At 40.8% G+C, this 18843-nt stretch overlaps 1 protein-coding gene across 2 annotated transcripts; it reads right to left on the minus strand.

Moving 5' to 3' along the window:
- Window positions 1–185: 185 nt before the first annotated feature.
- On the minus strand, window positions 186–6228 carry nod2 (nucleotide-binding oligomerization domain containing 2). 2 transcript variants are annotated; one of them, XM_062389007.1, is made up of 10 exons: window positions 5587–6228; window positions 4446–4569; window positions 2477–4256; window positions 2240–2323; window positions 2064–2147; window positions 1867–1950; window positions 1709–1792; window positions 978–1061; window positions 785–868; window positions 186–522 (listed from the first exon to the last, which is right to left on the minus strand). In XM_062389007.1, exons 1-10 carry the CDS (start codon window positions 6070–6072, stop codon window positions 450–452), a joined length of 2967 nt encoding a protein of 988 aa, XP_062244991.1. In that variant the 5' UTR covers window positions 6073–6228; the 3' UTR covers window positions 186–449. The 2 variants fall into 2 exon arrangements, 1 of the variants encoding a protein (XP_062244991.1); XR_009920805.1 differs by lacking the exons at window positions 186–522; window positions 785–868; window positions 978–1061; window positions 1709–1792 and having other exon boundaries at window positions 1870–1950; window positions 2271–2323.
- Between the last annotated feature and the right edge of the window lie 12615 nt (window positions 6229–18843).

An 18843-nucleotide genomic window follows, 5' to 3' on the forward strand; every position in this document is an offset into this window, starting at 1 on the left:
TACAGTACAACCTACGCATTATTAATATTATTAATATTAATCAGGTTGTTTTATTTTAAGGCTGCAGCTGATTATTTTACTACCGGGATGTTTATGAGTAATCCTTTATTCCACACTTTAAAATAAAAATATGTCACACTGACTATCATAATGAACCCAACATAATAATCACATATAATCAGCCGATGTGGGCCTATCACAGTGGATATTAGTATCAGTCGTTTTGTATAATCTGCTGTTTTATTTTACACAATATGCATTGCAGAAAATATATGGCCCTAGTTATAATGCTTATAAATACTCAGATAAACAGAAAAATAAACATTTACATGGAAGACACGAAATGCACTTTAACAAACAAGTTTCACATTCCATATTTTAATAGAAAATGTTCTCGTAATAAATAAAAACACAAGCAATACACAGTCCCCTGTCAACTTAATGCAAAATCAGAAAACCAGTCTCGATTCACGTTGTGTCATCTCTTCCTCCTCCGCCGAACTGAGGTCATTGTTTCTCAACCTGCAAAAAGGAAAAAGCAACATTACTCATTAACAATGCAGAGTTAGTTTGGAATGACAAAGGAAGTTGGAACCAAAATAACTCTTTGTTCCAGAATAGAATGCCATGTTTACAGCAACAGGTTTTATTTTTTGCACTGGAACTGGCAGCACAGACCCGCCTTGACCCCAAAAAGCAGGATGCAGACAACCACTCGTCTTACCCAAAAAAACAGAAGCAACTTTTGTATTTGTGAATGCATGGCTCAGTATACAGCACGTACCATACTGATTTCATGTGTGTATTGTGTTCCAGGGCTTGAATCAGACATTCCACTCCTGTTCTCGATATGCAGTTTTCTGTCAGCCTTTAACAGGAAATGAGAGGGTTGAGCATCGTAAGCACAACTGTACAGTGAGCACTCAAATGTCAGATCAGACACTGGGTGAAAATGTCTGGTTGTTGCTGACTCTTACCAAAGCTCTTCCAGTGACGAGCTGTTCTTGATGATGTTGGCGAGGGCACACGCTCCTGCATTCCCAACACCGTTACCCACTAGGCTGAGATGGCATACAATAAATGTTACATTAAAATAGTTTGTAGCTACAAGACAATAAATTGCAGATAAGCAAATTGTGCAGAGATGTAGATCATGCGACTTCCAGAAACATTTTATACAACTGATATGCACGTTATATATATACATTTGTGGTCATTACACAGTAACACCTAAGGGTAGCGATCCTTAATACCTTTATGACCTCGGCCAAGGAGGTTATGTTTTCTTCTGTGTTTTTGTTTATCTTTAGCAGTATTACACAAAAACTACACAACCAATATCCATGAAACTTTGCAAAGGGATGGGGCTGGACCCACGGAAGGCTTAAGAATTAAATAACGGGGGTTATCCCGGCAGGAATTATTTTTCATTTTCTTTAACATTGCGAGATCAGGCGTATATCTGCATTCTCACTATTTATCAGAAAATAATTCATTGATTTTTATGAAAATTATTTATTATATTTATTAGTGTGTACTTTTATGCAGATGAATAAAAACTGTAAAACTAGTTCATTCAAATGTGGTTTAATGAGGAGACTTTTAGGACTCTACTGAGTGTTTTTCTATTACTTGTTATACATCTTCCACACTGTCTTAATTCTAATAATATTTAAAGCAATGTGCAAATAATTAATGCAAATATTACCTAAACCAAATCAGAGATTGACTGTGCTCTAGTGCTCTGGCCATGGCTTCTGCTCCTGCATCACCTATCTTATTGCCCCAAAGCCTGTGAATAGAAAGAAAGGTTAATAAATGGAAATGCCAGGATTTTTCCAGGATGGATTTCAGGATTATGTTTACCCTAAATATTTGAGTGAATGATTGACTTTCAGCCCCTCTGCAAGCTGCTTTGCTCCTTCTGCTGTTATATTGTTGTTGCCCAGCCTGAAAGAAAATTAAGAAGTTTGTTTGCTTTTATTTCACACAGACTGAGTTATTATTGAAGATTCACACTAGTGCCACATGTGATGACTGCTGGAAATATTTTATGTGCTGACCTTAGAGAGAAAAAATTCTGCTTGGTCTTCAGAAGAAGAGAAAAGTGCTGAGTGCAGGCATCAGTTAACTTGTTGTTGAAGAGCCTGGATAGAAACAAAATGATCATGCAAGGTAATTGATCAAATGTCATTGGTATTTTCATGGTGGTCTTATAAATCATCTCAGCAATACATACGCAATTTTCTGGAAGTTTTCACACTGGATACCTTTAGCAATCAGTTTGCAGATGCCCTGATCTGTGATGTTGTTATTTCTGAGGCTGATAAAGGGAAAAATAAAAGACACTCAAGCTTAGTATTTATTTGTCAGCCTTATTGCCCTCACTGAAGTAGGGAGAGCTTGTTCAAGATAATGAAAAGATGGGTTTTTACAGCTAAATAAATAACCACATAATCTGTCATTTCATACTCACTACAGGGAACTACAAATATGCATGCAGGGAAGAAGCTGCTCCACTCCAACATCACCTACAGAGTTGTTGTCCAGCTGGAGGCCGACAGGGCTCCTTAAGTGCTGGAGCACATAGGCCAGTGCAGTGCACTCTACAGGACCGATGTCACAGTAGGTCAATTTCAGGTGGTCTACATCCAGCTTACTGATAGCATCTTTGGCAATTCTGGTCTCCTGCATCTCATAGATGCATTTGATAAGCCAGACAAAGCTGGGCATGGCGTGCATGCTCATTTTCTCCCCTGCTACAGGTTGAGGGATAGACTTAAAGTGTTTCTGCATCCCTTTGGACAGGCATCTCGAAACCTGTTTGATCCTTTTTTCCATTACAGAACTGGGGCAGCAATAGAGCCACAGACTCCGATGGTGCAGGGACACTAATCCACACACAAAGGTGGCCGTGATTTGAAGATTTGTTGTTTCGGCTGCTGAAGCTTCTGCCCCTTGAGTCTGCTCTTGTTGGGCAGTGGTGGGCAAGCAGGCCCTGAAGCATTGGCCTTTCTGACTTGTCTCTCTCATGTCCTGCGGCTCGAAGAGCTTGAGGATATTCGCACGGTCAGTGTGACTTGACAAAACAATGTGGAGAGCAGCAAAGAAACACTGCATAGTCACATGAAGGAATTCATAGTGTTTACTGTTGGAAGAGGACATATATTTGCTTTGAATGAGAAAGCCCAGACAGATATCCTGTTCAGTTATACCGCATGTCTTCAGATCTGTACATGAGAAGATATAACAGCTGGTTCCTATTGCATCAAACGCAAGCTTACCTAGATGCAAGACTGTTTCTAGGTGCTCCTGAAGCCAACCTGACCCCATGGCGTTCTTCAGGGTGCTTCGGCGCTGTATAAAGTGCTGCAAGATCATCATGTAAACGTCTGTGATTGTTTGTACACTACCCTCTCCACTGCCCAGCAACTCCTTATGGCACTGTGACACTATCCAGCAGAGGACTGGACTATGACACAGTCCAAGTAAAGCTGTGTTTGTCTGCAGGGACTCCAAAACCCTAGCAGCCACAGTTGGGTCACTGTGATGCTTCTTCACAAAACAGTTAATCCCACTTGGGGAGAAACCTTTCAGAAAGACCTCTTTGCGAAGGTGTTTTCTCAGCAAAGGCCCCACTGCCTCTGGACGACTAGTTACCACTTTCCACACCCCCTTCATTAGTGACCCTTGCATTAGGTTGAATAATAGTATCTGAACAGGGGCACGCTGGGTGGGGCAGCAGAGCCTGTGCTCGTCTGAAAAGCTCTGCTTGAGCTCATCCAGGCCATCAAAAGTGAAGAGGGTGAGATGGGGGTGGTCCAGGATGAACTGGAAAATCTCCTCCTGCTCCTTGTCTGGCCAGCAGCAATGCTGAAACAGCAACTCTTGGACAGACAGTTCCCGGTGCTCCGAGTTCAACCTGCGACAGCTGAATGGCAACAGGAGAAGGAAGTCCTTGAGGGCTGCCCCACGAGCCCAGAGCAAGTGCAGCCTCTGGAGTAGGGTGCTCTTCCCACTGCCTGCCTCACCAGACACCAGCACTGTATCAGCCTCCTCGTTAACTGTACCCGCTGCACCGATGATGTCCTCCAAGTGCAAAGGTCCATGTGCATCAGCAAACTCACGAGCTAATTCGAGCTGGCCCTCAGTGTAGATGTCATCCAAGGACATGTTGCTGGTCCCTCCATAATTACTGAGAAAACAGGACTGGGCAGACATGGAACTGCTCAGCTTCTTCTGGTACTTGAACAATTCTGTAGCAGAAAGTGTGCAATTGAGATGAATTTAAAAAACGTGGCACTGTAAAAATTAACTATATTTGTATAATTGTGGCCTGCTGGAAACAGGTCTTTTTGCATTTCTGTCATTTCTATTTTTGGACTGCCACCGCTGCTCTCTAATTACATTGCGTAATTTTCCACAAGCCTATGATAATGACCTACCTTTTGGTGGTGTCAGTTTCTCTTGGGTCCGTGATGCTCCAGATCCCTGCTGCTGAATATGATGCAGTACTACCTTTGCCGCTGACTCGCCCTTTGATCTGACATGATCAAGCAAACGCCTTGCCTGATTAACATATGAATGACAACAGGCTTATTATTAAAACTAAATAATTCAACATTTCGGGAGATGCAATTATTTCTCATTTATGGCCTTATGTTTAGTAAGAAGAGTAAAAAAGAGCCACTTCAGTACCTGCAATAACAAGTTCCTCAAAATGACATATTCTAAACATTTGTCGTCAAAAAACGTCCCCTCATTTCCATAAAGTGGTTTAAACTATATTGTAAAGGAGGAAATACCATGGTGTTGCCTGATTAATTAAAAAATAGATTTTCACCAGAGGGTTAACATATATATATATATAACATTCATAGATTGTTGAATTCAGTAAGTGTAAGTCACTTTGGATAAAAGCGTCTGTCAAATGACATGTAATGTAATTAATGTAATATAATCACATGAAGACAGGAAAAATAAGCAGCTAGTTGTCTGAAAGTAGAGCAAATGTAACTGAGTCAATAGAGCCAGGCTAGCTGGATTTTTTACGTTTCTCTTTTTAAAATATATAAAATAAATGTAATTTCATATTCAATACAATTAAGCAATTTAATAGTCCTGTAAAAAAACCACAATGTCCCATAATATATTTACGGAATAAGACTTTATTTTGTGTTTAGTATTTCTAATAAAGATTATCTGTTTTATGGCAGTTACATTTAGAATGTGGGCCAAAAAAATAAAACAGTACATCTCTCTGAACCTTTTTTTTTTACCATGACAGTTCACAGCAAAAAGCTGAAAAAGTGAATTTTCTTAAGATGAGCACTGTTCAATTGCACTTTATGTTCGAATAGTCAGCAATAACTTTAGACTGAGCGGTGTAACTATAGATGGAGGCATTTGTCTGTGCTGTGATTTTCGCATCAACCACTCGGTTGATCTACTACTTTGTTGGCGTTTTACCGAGGACCCTGGGAAGTGTAGTGTCGACCGTGACCTCTCGACTATTCCTTCCTTTATAATGTCCTAAGTTCTCAATAAAACAACATTAAATGGAAGCTGTTTATATATTTACTGTACCTGCTGAGAGGGGGTGTTTATAGGAAGATGTACGTCATCACAGTCTGCTGAGGTGAAGTTTCCGGACACAGTGAGAGCCTCTAAAGCACCATCAATGCAGTCCTGTAGGTTGGTGACGAGGCTCGGTCTATCAATCAATAGGGTTTGGGTCGCTGTGATCTGAGATGCGTCTTTCTTTTCGAGATCTAAACAGCACCCCGAGGAGTGGAGGTCAGTCCCTTGCCCTTCTGGCACGACCTGTTTAAAAGCTGCGATGAAGATTTCACAGGTGTCCACACCCTTTGTGTAAACCAGGTCGAGCAAGTGTCGGGCATTGGTATACAGAGCTCTACCCGGTACCTGTACATTCTGGTATTCCTCCCACACGAGCTCCCCCTGGGCCAGCATTAGATCCAGAACTCTTTCCAGAAGTTCAGCTGAGCCACTGCTGCACAGTGCATGCAGTATCTCTGTCCGTTGTTTAAGCACAAGCTCCTGGGCAAACATGCTGCTGCCTCCGGTATTCCAACCTGTCAAATGTCATCTTGTTTCTACCTTTCCTTTCAAGTTTCATTCGGTTGTACCTGTACATAAAACACAGCAGAATCAGAATTCAAGAGCATAACTAGTTGTTGGTTCATCGCACTGACCACGTCGCTATAGTGTGACTTCAGTTGCTAAAGCGTCCAAAACACACAGTACGGTAATTTAGTTTGGGCACAGAAGGCGGATACTTAAGACTTTTCCTCTTCCTCATTCCACAATCGAAAGCAAAACTTGTTCTGCCACAAATGTCCCTTTTGTAAAACGGAAACTAAATCGATTCCAGCAAATGAAATAAACTTTCCAGACCAACTGGACCAATGCATGCACGTGGACATCACAAAAGGGGAATTCATTATCTTTCCTTAAAAATAGAAAAAAGCTAAGTGTATGTAGATTATTCATATTCAAAGTTAATTAGAGTTTGCCACAGTGCTCACTGCGTTGGCATGTGTTGACATTCCACATCCTCTTGGCTGAGGTCCTGCATTTTGGCGTAAAGTGAAGTGGGATGGAACTATTTAAAAAGCAGAATCTCTTGGATTTTTTTTTTTATGTGGATCAGAAACACCACCACAAATACAATGTAGAGACACGTTTTCATGTTAGTAGCTCTGTGATGGTTGCAATTTGCTAATGCAACCACTTGATGGAACTATAACACAATATATTTCCGTACAATTACATAAACAGTGAGTGGTTTCACAGGGATGAAATAATCAGAAAATATAATAATCTTATTATTATAGTTACAATTAATAAAAAAGCTGTAACTGAGAACCAAAACAGCCTAGACAATATGCTGTGTAACTGATGTAAACTTCAAATTGTGGATATATCCACCCACCAATTCTGAGCGGTTAATAATTGTAAGATATATTTATACAAGGGGAAGAATTATATATATATATATATATATATACATATACGCTAATATCACACAGGGAAATGATTATTAAAAGCTTGATACCACTAACGGAAGCAAGAGGGAGACGATGGGATTGATGACTGAAACTATTGAGGAAGTGGACTGTTAAAGCATGAGGTAGTCGAATAAGAAATATGGACACATACTTTCGTCTATGTGAGGGGAACTGACACATAACCCTTGGGTTCAGAGTTGTTATTATTTAAATTTGTTTGGATACAGAACTTTATTTCAAATTCTTTGGATATATAAAATGATATAAATGTAAGGAGGTTAAAAAATATTTGATGTGAAAGGGGGTACAATAAATAACTAACCATCAATTATCTATACCAATTATCCTTTGAGGGGGTGTGAGCCCTAGAGCCAATCCCAGTTGACATTGAGCGAGCGACGGGGCACACTCTGAATAGGCCAGAGCGGGATGGAGTTTCAGATAGAGACAACACATTATTCCGAATCTCAAATAAACCTTATCTCCAAACTGCATGTTTTTCGACTGTGGGAGGAAGCTTGAGTAGCCAGAGAATACCCATGCAAACACAGGGGGGAAATATGCAAAGTCCAGGAATTGAACCAGCAAACCTTGTGCTGTGAGGGAACATGGGAACTATGAGGAATAATTATATAAAGATTAAATTTCAAATAAAACCGAAACATAAACCTCAAGCCAGTTTCATATTGTCAATGCTTCTTACTCCTCGTACATTTTACATAAAATACACATAAGGCAGCTTTTTTGCAGGTGATTTATTCATCCCGTTTATAAAGCTCCCTCCTGATTGTCATGATTAAAGTTATTGTCTTTCTGTGTGTGATTTTCTGTCTCAGCTGTTTAATGGCATCCTGCCATACTCCACCTGACCACCAGATATCGCTGGACTTTCTTTCTTTGTCCACATCCATCTGATTACTTATTTCCTATTTTCTAATCACTGGAACTTTGCAGCGTACCTATACACCTGTTCTTCATTTCCAGCATCTGTTCCCCAGTTTAAACCCCTGTTTCTGCAGGCAGTTGCCGGATCATTTGCTAATGTCTCTGTGTGTTTCTTTTTGTCCTTCTCAAGCTGCAAATTCCTTTTCCTTCTTGTAAGTAGTTGTCTGAGCCTGCCTGTCTGTCTGCACATCGGTCTGTCTGTGAGCCTGATCTTCATCACTTAATAATCACTTAAAATGCTTGGGTCCTCGCTGCCTATGCTCCCACCACCAGCAATGATCGTTTCTTCACTGTGCCCTGTGGGGCAAAATCTTCAAAGACACAAAGACACGAGTAATCAAAGACAGACTAGAATAAAACTTTCTTGAGCATGTTTCTTTGTTCCCTCCCTCTTTTTCAAAACAGGCATGTCTACCAAGGGGAGTGTATTGCAGACTATACACTCTGTCAGGCACCCAGCATCAAACTCAAACGTGGAGATCTGTCATCCAAACCACAGCAGGGGGTCCAGACAAGTTTGGATGGATAAGAAAGAAGACGGTAGAAATTGTCAATAAAATAATACAGATATAATCCAAAAATACATCTCTGAGTGTTCCTGTTCTTCTTTTAGTTCTTAACACTTCTCTGTGTCAAAGCGAGGAAAGTAAGAAATAATAATCTCAGACTTTATGCATTTTGACAATACAACCTCCTTCATTATGACTGAAGAGATATTTGGACCTATCTGGTTGTAGTGAAGATTGTGAAAGGAGAACGTTTCATGTTTTTACTGCAGCTACGCCCACACTGGTTGATTGAAACCTGATCTGGAGGATCTGCTCCTCAGTTTGCTGTTTATTGGGAAAGAAAGTTCTGTCTATCTCCACATAGAGTCAGTTCAGCTGCTGCCCAGAACTACATAATTCTGCCCACCAGTTCAGTTTAATGTGTATGTCACTGAGCAGCAGTGCAGAGGTAGAACACTTTCTCTCCAGTTATTTCTTCACTGAAAATTCTTTCTGTGCGGATATGAAATGCACATGTGATGAGCTCAGTGTTAGACCAGGTGGACTGATGTACTGCATGTGCACTGATCGGTTCGATTCAGAACTCCCAGAAGCAAATGAGCAGGTCCATGTATTCGGAAGTAAAATATTTCTGCCAAGGAGGTTCTGTTTTCACCCCCGTCCGTTCGTCTGTTGGTTTGTTCGTACACAAAACCAACTGAGCAGATTTTGCCATGAAAACAAAGCTAGTTATTCAGGTCTAAATACAATTTGTATCAAATAACTGATCATTCAATCTTAAAGGATAGGTGTGAATCTACTGGATTACAATATACCCAGGTGTGTGTTATGATATATAGCTCATATGACAAAAATATATAAATTACAGTGTAAGAGACACAACAATCTTCAACCTGTGCAAAAAATGTGCAAGGTAAACAATCTTAGAAATAATTTAGGTTGCTGATAATAACCAGCACTGAGTTACCATTGCCATCTTTACCAATGCTGATCGAAGTGAACCATCTGCTCCATAGTGAGGTTATAAAATTCAAAGAACAATTATTCCGTGACCATGTCTCAAAACAGTGTGATGGAAATCAGTGTAGGAGACCTGAACAGCTCCCCCACTAGACAATACCAGGTGCTGAAGTACCTGAGCTCTGGCTCACATGGAAACATTGTCCAATGCATGAATGTGAGCACCATTAAAACGGTGGCTCTAAAAATGTTCAGATCCCAGCGCACATTAAGTTTGCGGAGAACGAGGAGGCCACCCTAATAACCATGAAGGAGACAAGTTCAACATCGCCACACTGTACAAATCCTTCACCCACCTGTAACGTGGTCTCATGAAACAGTAAGATATCGTACTAAAAGTCATGTCAACATTTTCGAAAAGAGTCCTACGAACATTTTGCGCACAATTTTCTTAGAGAATCCTACGAAATGCACAGCGCTAAATTTTCTTAGAGAATCTTACGAAATGCTCCAAACGTCATCTTGCCTGACAACGATCAGGCAAGATTGTCAAACTGGTTCTGGCCAAAGTTCTGGATTGCAAGAAGATTCATGGTAAGAAATTAGTTCACCATCACTGGGCTGTATTTATAGCTGCCAAATAAGGTGTCTTTCCTTCGGTCTGTGTTTCGTTCCCTTGTGCCATCCACTGCCTTTGGAGCAAACTATTCTTTTCAGTCGACTGTATCGTATCTTTCAAGCAGCAGTGTCTTGTCGAAGTCGGTGTCTGAAGAGAGGAGACGCGGACCCAGAACTTTCAGCATAGCAGAATTTATCACACAGAGGTTTCACAGGTCAGGACGAGCTCTATAGAGACTCGGAGACATCACACAGCCAAATGGTGAAAATCCCACTTGCCTCTGCAAGGCAAGGCCTTTTAAAGGGGATGTGTTTACTACAAACCTAGAGATAAAATGACGTCACCCATAGAGTCTGTCTACATATGGACATTTTTTAGTAGCTTAAGTTGAAGTCACCAGCTAGCCCCTCCCTTAGCAGGCAAGATACTTTCCCGAAGGTCAAAGATCATTCCAAGGAGGGGGACAAATAACCAAAACACATGGAATAGCACTTACAAAGCCTGAAGACGTCACAAACAAGTAACTCAAAATGATACGATGCCGTCATGGTATATGACCATGTTAGAAAGTTCCAGTAGCTGAATTTACGACAGTAGCAGGCCATCATTGTATATAACCATGTTAGAGCTGAATATACGACAACTGTTTCAATTCTCGTTTGATCAACAGCCTGGATGAATTCATAACAGCACAACATATCTTTAACAAACAGTGTATTTCCTCTCATCTTGTTACAGATGACTCATCCTGAACTACGGAACCTGGAGTGCTTTGTCAACCTCCTGACAGATATGCTGCAGATGAACCCGTCTCAAAGAATTAACCCCAGACAAATTCTCGAGAGTCAGTTCATCACGATGAGCCACTTCGAAGCTCATAGTAAGTGTGTGCTGAGAGGCTCTGTGCACGTCTGTGCTGATAGAAACAGGCCAAACATTTATGAGATATAAGGAGATTAAGGTGTTTGGCTAAGACGTTTCATTTCGTCTTCCAGTGTGAATAGGTGTCAGGATATGATGGACATCTGCCAGGATCAGAGCTCTGACGGTGGAGGACACAGGGACCAGGTGACTCAGACAACGTCCCCAGCCGAGAAGGGTGGCCCTGCTGGGATGAGAGAGGAGAAGCCTTCCTTCTTGAAGACCTCCACCATCAACAAAAGGTGGGTGTTTGAAATATCTCCCTGTCTCCATCATTTTATATTGTAGAAGAATAGTTCAACAGTTTGCTAAATATTATTGTGTTTTGCTCAGAGTTCAATGGGAAGAATGCCAAACCACTTCTTTCAGATCAGGAGTTAAACTATTTTCTTATCCACATCACAGACAAGACGACTCTCAAACCAGTGAACAACTGGCAGCCACTGGAAAAGACACGAGTGGGCAAATGGGACCAGTAAACCCCCAGAGGAAGAAAAAGAGGGATGATCCCACATCCGATGGCAACCCGTAAAAAAAGAAGAGAAACATGAGCTTCCAAGAAGAGCTGACTCTAACCAGGTTCATATCCCGAAGAAGGTAGAGGAACACAGAGGAGGCGCCAGTGTTAGAAGAAATCTGCCCAGTGAAGAAAAAGAGGGCATACAAGATAAAGGGTTAGGGTTAGTCCTCTGACAAACAGAGTCTGAAATGAGGACATCACACTGTCAAGAACTCAATTTGTGTTTTACCTGCTCTATTTAATTGATATTCTGAAATGAGACCTGATTAACTTTTTCCAAACAGTTTTAATGAGAACCAGCTGCCATAACAGCCACAACATTTTTGACCATGGCATCCGGGAGGCTCAGCTGGGATACAAATCTAATTACAGTAATGTGCTGCAGCACAGGACTAGCGTGAAGTGGGTTCACACTATGTTGGGTCACCGAAACAGCTTCACTATTCCTTGGCAGAGATCCAAACACACTGGCTGCTATATTTACTGTAGCTTTAGATACACAATAGTCAAATGTTTTTCTTACTTCATGTTAAATTGCTTAACAGAAACTAACATTAATTAAAATCATTGGACGGAGCTGAGCATGCTGAAGACGACGACAATATATAAGTAAATTGTAACTTGTGTTGCCATTGTTACTTTGAAATAGTGACTTAGTTACTTTACAGATTACTTGATTTTAAAAGTTATTAGTTACATTCAGCAGCTGACGACAACACCACCCGCCACCTCAACATAAAAATGCGAGGTTTTGCCAACACTTTATTATAAACTGTCGGAGAGGGCCTCCCGCGCGAACGGAGACTTCCCCCAACGGGTGCCGTAGCTGAGGTGATCTGCGAGAAGGGCCCGACACGCGTCCACAGTCACTGCCGCCGACCGCCGTACCCGGTACCCTCGAACCGGTCCCTGCCCTCCGCATCGGCGATGGGACACCGCCCTGCGGCCCAAGAGGAAGAAAGAAAGCCCCCGCACCAGTGATGCTGTGAGGCGCCTCGGACGAGGACCCCCCCCCCCCCCCCCCAAAAAAAAAAAAACGTAAAGGCGACACTAGATATAAGATAATTTCCCACGGCACACCTGACGATCTCTCAAGGCACACTAGTGTGCTGCGGCACGCTGGTCTAAAATCACTGGGCTACATGACTTCACTCCCAGAGAAGCAAGAAGATATCAAATATATATTTTACTATTTATGACTAAATAGTAACGCACAGTGACTTGGACAAGAAACTTTAATCTGATTACTGGTTTGGAAATAGTAACGCGTTAGATTACTCGTTACTGAAAAAAGTGGTCAGATTAGAGTAACGCGTTACTAAGTAACACGTTACCAGCATCAGTGATCGTAACACGTGGAAGTCAAAGGTGAAGGTGTGAGACCGACATCTGAACATCTCCTGAATTCATTCATCAAACATCAATATAAATAAATTTCTAGGACTGCAAAGTAGCACTGGTCGAGCACATGCATTTTGAAACGTTGCATGCGTTTTGCCTGAAAAAATAACTACGAACATCGTGTTTTAATGGCTCGTAATCAAACTTTTACGCCAAGCCACGGTGACACATTGTGACGAAAAATCTATCTTTTAATAAGTCTATATCTCCAACTTGTTGTTGATCTGATGTAAATCCTGGTACAATACCTCAAAGTAAAAATGGCCACTAAATGCAAAATAGAAGGCTTCCTGTAGCGTTTTTCAAATTGCTCCTACGACTTTTTTGTTTGTCTGGTCATGATACACGTATGTATCGATTTTTGTGACGATCGGTCAATGTGAACACGCTCCGGGGGTGTCAGGGGTCACCGTTGAGCCATTTTGCGACGCCCATTGAAAATTTCTCAAGAATACGTACATTTTCACCACTTTCTAACTTTTTTACGAATTTGAGCATGTTAAAGCCCTCCAAAAGCCAGTTTATTTGTCTGATTAATAATAATAATAATATCCTTACAATATTAATTTGGCCTCACGTCACTTTATCAGTGGTGCCATGCCAAAAAGCTTTAAATTGTTAATTTACCACAGGTAATCTCACGTTCCCCTGAGACAGAGGGAAGGATGAATACAGTTAGATAATGGATTTATGGAGGCATTAACTTGTGAAGATCAGTGTGTACAGAAATTAACACATTGGAAAGCTTTCTGAAGAGGCCTCTCCCAGCCACAAAGAGAGGCATTCAACAGAGGAACTGGACGGCATCTCTTTTACAGGTAACTGTCTGAGGGGAGCACATACGTGTGACCATATGTACGTGGGTGTGGGTGTCAATCAGGATTTAATTGACAGGGAGATTAAAGCTCGCACATCTGAGGGCCCTCCTTTCTTCAAGAGAGCCAAAGTTGATGGAGTCTGGTCTCCGGTGTCTGCCCGAGGTTCGGGGTGCTGCGCTCAAGGTTAGCATGGGCACCCCCGCTGAGCGTGCGCTGTCTGAGATGGGTCCTACTTGTTGGACATTCATTATCAAACTCTGTTTGCTCCTTTCATCTGCAGCTCTCTGCAGCACTCAACGTAAACTACAGAGGCACCTTGCAGCTTGACATCTCTCCATTCACTCTGTACCTTAAACAGCATGCTGCCACATCAAAGAGCTGCGGCTGCTTTTGATGTTGCAAAAAGAAAGAGCTCCAATGATCTACTAAAAACCAATGCAACTTTCTGGAGCCTTGTTTTATTCATCCACTATCTGCAGAAGTCGGGAGTCAGTCTCTAGAAGTTCAGAGAGAGGATTTGAAATTTGGAAAAGTTGAACTGTGCCCTTTGAAAAATGAATTGAATGTATGAGTGTTGAAAAGAGAGCAGTGTATACCACCTTTCATACTGCTGCAGCGGAGGAAGGGGGGTGTCTTGATTGTTATTGAGTTTCAGGATTAAAGGTTAAGTAAAATGATATGGCATAGTCAAATATATGTAACTGTTTTCAAATCAACTATTTATAAGAAATTGGAACAGCATTCCCCTTTTATATTAAATCATGCATTAATGGATGAAAATGAAAAACAAAACTGTGACAGGTTTCTACCAGCAGGGACCACACCACGACATATTTAAACATTTAAATCTTTTGATGGAAATTCAGCCTTTCAGGCAACATTTTGTGTTTCTTTTGCCACAGCTGCAGTTTAATAGTGTCACAAATCAATGTTCCATGTTTCATATTAAGCATTAAGCTCGTCTTAACGAAACTGTATTTACATGGACATCACATTAAGACTTTGTGATTAACAACATCCTCCATGTGTAGATTTTAACACAAAATTCCAGCATTAACTCTACAAGGTTAAATTTGTATATTGCAACAAACAATGTAACACAACATGTCTTACAATGAGAATGCTTGTCTGGGACTTTGAAAGTCTGATGAATGTCATCGTAACTTTTAGGATAAGACTGGTACATATCTTTTTTTTTCTCATTGTTAACAAATCCATCTGTTAGAACTGTCCAGCTTCAATTCATTTAAAAGTGAAAATATAGTTACCATGCATTAAATTGCTTTTGGACAGGAATGGAGCCCTATGGCACAAAGGAATAATGCATATCAGGCTTGGAAACACAAAAATACTTATTAGTAGGATAAATATTATAATCTCTTGTATTATCATATCTTGAAAAGATTAAACAAATTCAAATACAGAATCGCAGCAGAATGATGCATGGATTTAAAGAGGGTAGTGTGACCAAGATGCAGATTTATCTATCTCGAGGAAATCATGGTTTAACATTGTTTTTCCTCATCCCTAGACGAATGTTGCATTCTAGACAAGAAGTGAGACGTGTTTAACTTGACTTTAGCATTTATGAAAAAATTATTAACTCAAAATATTTTACTAATGAAAACACAGCAAGATGAAAATCTCTCCTTCACCAAAATCTCCTTTTTAAATCGCTTGGTTGTATAAATCTGACACATTATAAAACAAATGCAACATCTCAAAATAGTCGCTGTGATTTGCAGCTCATCTTGAGTCACTGTAAATTAGTGGTTGATGCAGGATTTTTCTAAATCGGGGGCCATAAAGGGGCCACAATCTCCACAGAGGGGCCAATTATGTCTAACATCCATTTCATGATTTAGTAATGTGCATAATGAAGTCATTCCTTGTTTTTTGTTAATTCTATAGCTTTGAGCAAAGCCACACATTGTATATATATAGCAAATTGCCAAAAACAAATTGTCCTAGTATGTGACTAGTTTTTTAAGACTACTGACAAGACAGGGACACTTCAAGGGGCAAACAGATTTCAGCTGTGGCTGGATCTGTCCTTGTATTAAAACAATTTATTTTTGTTAATATGTGGAGGGCATGTTTTTAATGACACACAGAAGCATTGTGCATGAGTTGCTAAATGCTGGACCAGCAAATAACCTCCCCCATGCAGGCCCCTGGCCCCGGCCTGAGGCAGCAAAACATCCCATATGAACAAAGCCGTCCCTCTCTCTCTCAAGTGCCAGCGTGGTGATTACAGGGTGAATTTAATCCTGCTAATTATAATTTCAGATACAGATACAACAAGGGAAATGTTGACAGTGAAAAATGACATTTAAAGCAAAAGGACACTGGGTCAGGCAAACTGAACTTATAGCACTTTGTCAGCTTTTTTCCTAATTGAGTGAACTTGACAATAATTGAAGTGTTTTATTTTTGCCCTTCTTCGCACACATAAAAGACTGCCATGCCAATTAGGTTTAATTCTCCCCTTTCCCTCTCGCTTTTCATGCTCTTGAGGAGGCAGGGACCGGCATATTCCGATCATTTGCATTATCCAAAGCGAAATCTGCTTTGAAGTGGTGAGATTCTGTAAGAAAAAGGATCCACTTATCCCACATGAAAAAATTTTCAAAGCTCATAAATTCACTGGAACAGATGTACATTATCATTGGATTTGCAGTTTTTTCTCTCCTTGCTCCTGTATTGGTAATAGACTACCTTGTGTCCTTCTCATCCCTTAGCATTTAGCATCCTGCCTTTACAGAAGCTTGCACCCTGCTGTGCCAGCCCACACTTCAAAGCCCACTGCCTATCTGCTGGAAACAAAGCACACAGAACACATTATGGCAGCCTCTCATTTCCCCACATTTAAGTCAATATCATTGCTTCTTTTTCGCCTGTGGTTACACACTGATAGGGTTTATTTCTACCCCAAAAGGCCACTTGCTGTAATCGGACAGCAAAAATACAACACCATACACACGCACAGGGAAGTTTATCCCATTACAGTCCCTGCTGATGTTGGATTTTTTCAGCATAGCAAGTGAGATGTTCAGAGCTCTAAATATGGAAAAGGTAAAATGTGGATATTACTCTCTGTACTCTGTATAAAATTAAATACAAGAATGAATGGCTGCTGTTTAGTCTTTGCTTTAGTAACAAGAAGACTTGAGCCCACGATATACTTCCTGTTTACTCATGCGTACATATAGGCAACTGGCTACGTCTTGAACATGATTGTTCAAATGCTTGCTTTAATACTACCCATGTTACTGGTTTGTTCCAGTAGAGGACAGACCCCAGACTAAAGATTGTAGAGCGCTCTATTCTATCATCTATGACACAGACCGATCTTTCTGCTACTTCCAGATTTGATTGTGGTAAACATTAACAAAGATGGCGACCTTCGAGAAGATCAACATTTGGCTAACGCTAAGAACAAGAAAGGAAAATCAACAATCGTGCATTTTAGGTGGAATGTCACACCCAAAAATCCAACACATCGGGAAAACAACGAGTTTACTTCTCTTTTTAAAACGTGCCCCTGATGACTCCCTACTGCCCCGACCTATTTTATGTGGGTACTGCACCTTGTGTACGCATCACCTTAATTTCTGAGCACTTGCACAACCTACGTACTGAACAGACGCAGGATACTAAACAGCAAGTACAATCTGACTAGCCTGGATGCCAGAAAAATGTAGCCCCGCCCACAACATTTGAGCTTCGGTCTGGCGTTTTTTTGAGCTTGACACGAGTGTATCAAGCCAGGAAACACACTGAAAAATGATTTTAAACAATATTGATGCCATATGATATAAAAGATCAACGTATCTACGTATTCTCCACATAGGCTTGAGTGGAGAATGCGTAAAATGTTGGGACGCTGTTGCTTGATGTTGGAGCAACAAGTAAGTATATGCTTTTATACTACTCATCAACGGGTGATATTATTAGCGCTGCCAGGCGGTTCAGCATCGCTTCAGCGTCCGGTTTGAACAGCCAATCGCCGGCACGCTTTGACGTCACCTCCGTGTCCGGTGTGAACCCGGCGTTACTGTTTCTCTTAAAATGCTGATCGTGTTGGTAAGTTCTCCGTGTATCCTTAAATTATTTTTACAACACCCGCAAAAAACGTTCTTCATCTTCTTCTTCTACTTCTTCCAGCGTGCGTGCAGTTGAGTTTTGTTGACAACAACTATGCGTCGCTTAACATACGTCACATACTACGTTGCTCTGATTGGTTGTTGGTCTTTCCAATTGAGCGAAGAGGCTTTTTTTTTCAGGCTACACTCCGACCCTTGCTCAGCAAAATCCGTCCTCCACTTTACAGTTTATAGTTACACTTAAATATCATCTTGGGCAGTAGGGTTAGAATAAGTGAGTGAGTATTTTCAGATTGTAGTCTTAAATACCTCTGTGCTGAGCAGTACTGAGAGACCATTACTCCCCTCACTGCTGCTCTTTATTTTTTTCACTGTAAGGCGTACTTGTCTCTGGAGGAAGATCCTTAGAGCAACTGCTCGCTGTAATTGCTGCACTTAGTGCTCATCCATAAATGCTCATGTATTTTTTGCACCAAGCTCAACTTCCCGTGTCGTTAGTCTCTAACCTTTGTTCACTTTACTGCTCCGAAATAAGGAAATGATCATACTTCTTCGTACTGCTTTATGTGGAGACTCAGGAATCAGACAGATATAAATAGGATGGAACAGACAGTAAACAGGAAGTAAACGTCCACACTGTGCAACTTTTATAAAAGACAAGAAAGGCTTTGATTATAAGATTTGATAAAAACTGAACTGAATGCAATAAAGCATATCTTTCAGTTGTCTTAAAATGTAATAATCAGTTTGAGATTCCTCGGCATGTGCCATCTGTAGGAATTAGTAATTTTACTTGCGAGTAACCTTTTTTAGCAGGGTTTTCCAAAAACAACTATCATTTCAGCATCTCAACCGGTAATCTTTGTAGTGACTGATTGAACAGTTTGACTTTGTCTGATTCAAAGCTTCTAATTGCAGTTCTATGCACAAGCAAGACAATTGAATGACTAAGTGAAACCTCACTGTTGAAAACAACAATTATGCATTTCCCCAAAATTTGTACAGCTGCAAAA

This window comes from Platichthys flesus, chromosome 1 (assembly GCF_949316205.1).
Source record: "Platichthys flesus chromosome 1, fPlaFle2.1, whole genome shotgun sequence".
NCBI classification, from domain to species: Eukaryota; Metazoa; Chordata; class Actinopteri; order Pleuronectiformes; family Pleuronectidae; genus Platichthys; species Platichthys flesus.

Coding starts and splice junctions, on each gene's coding strand:
- nod2 (XM_062389007.1), bottom strand. CDS start 6,072: ATGTTTGCCCAGGAGCTTGTGCTTAAACAACGGACAGAGATACTGCAT. Junction 1,793..1,866: donor CATTCACTCAAATATTTAGG/GTAAACATAATC, acceptor TTCTATTCACAG/GCTTTGGGGCAATAAGATAG. Junction 1,062..1,708: donor CAATCTCTGATTTGGTTTAG/GTAATATTTGCA, acceptor ATGCCATCTCAG/CCTAGTGGGTAACGGTGTTG.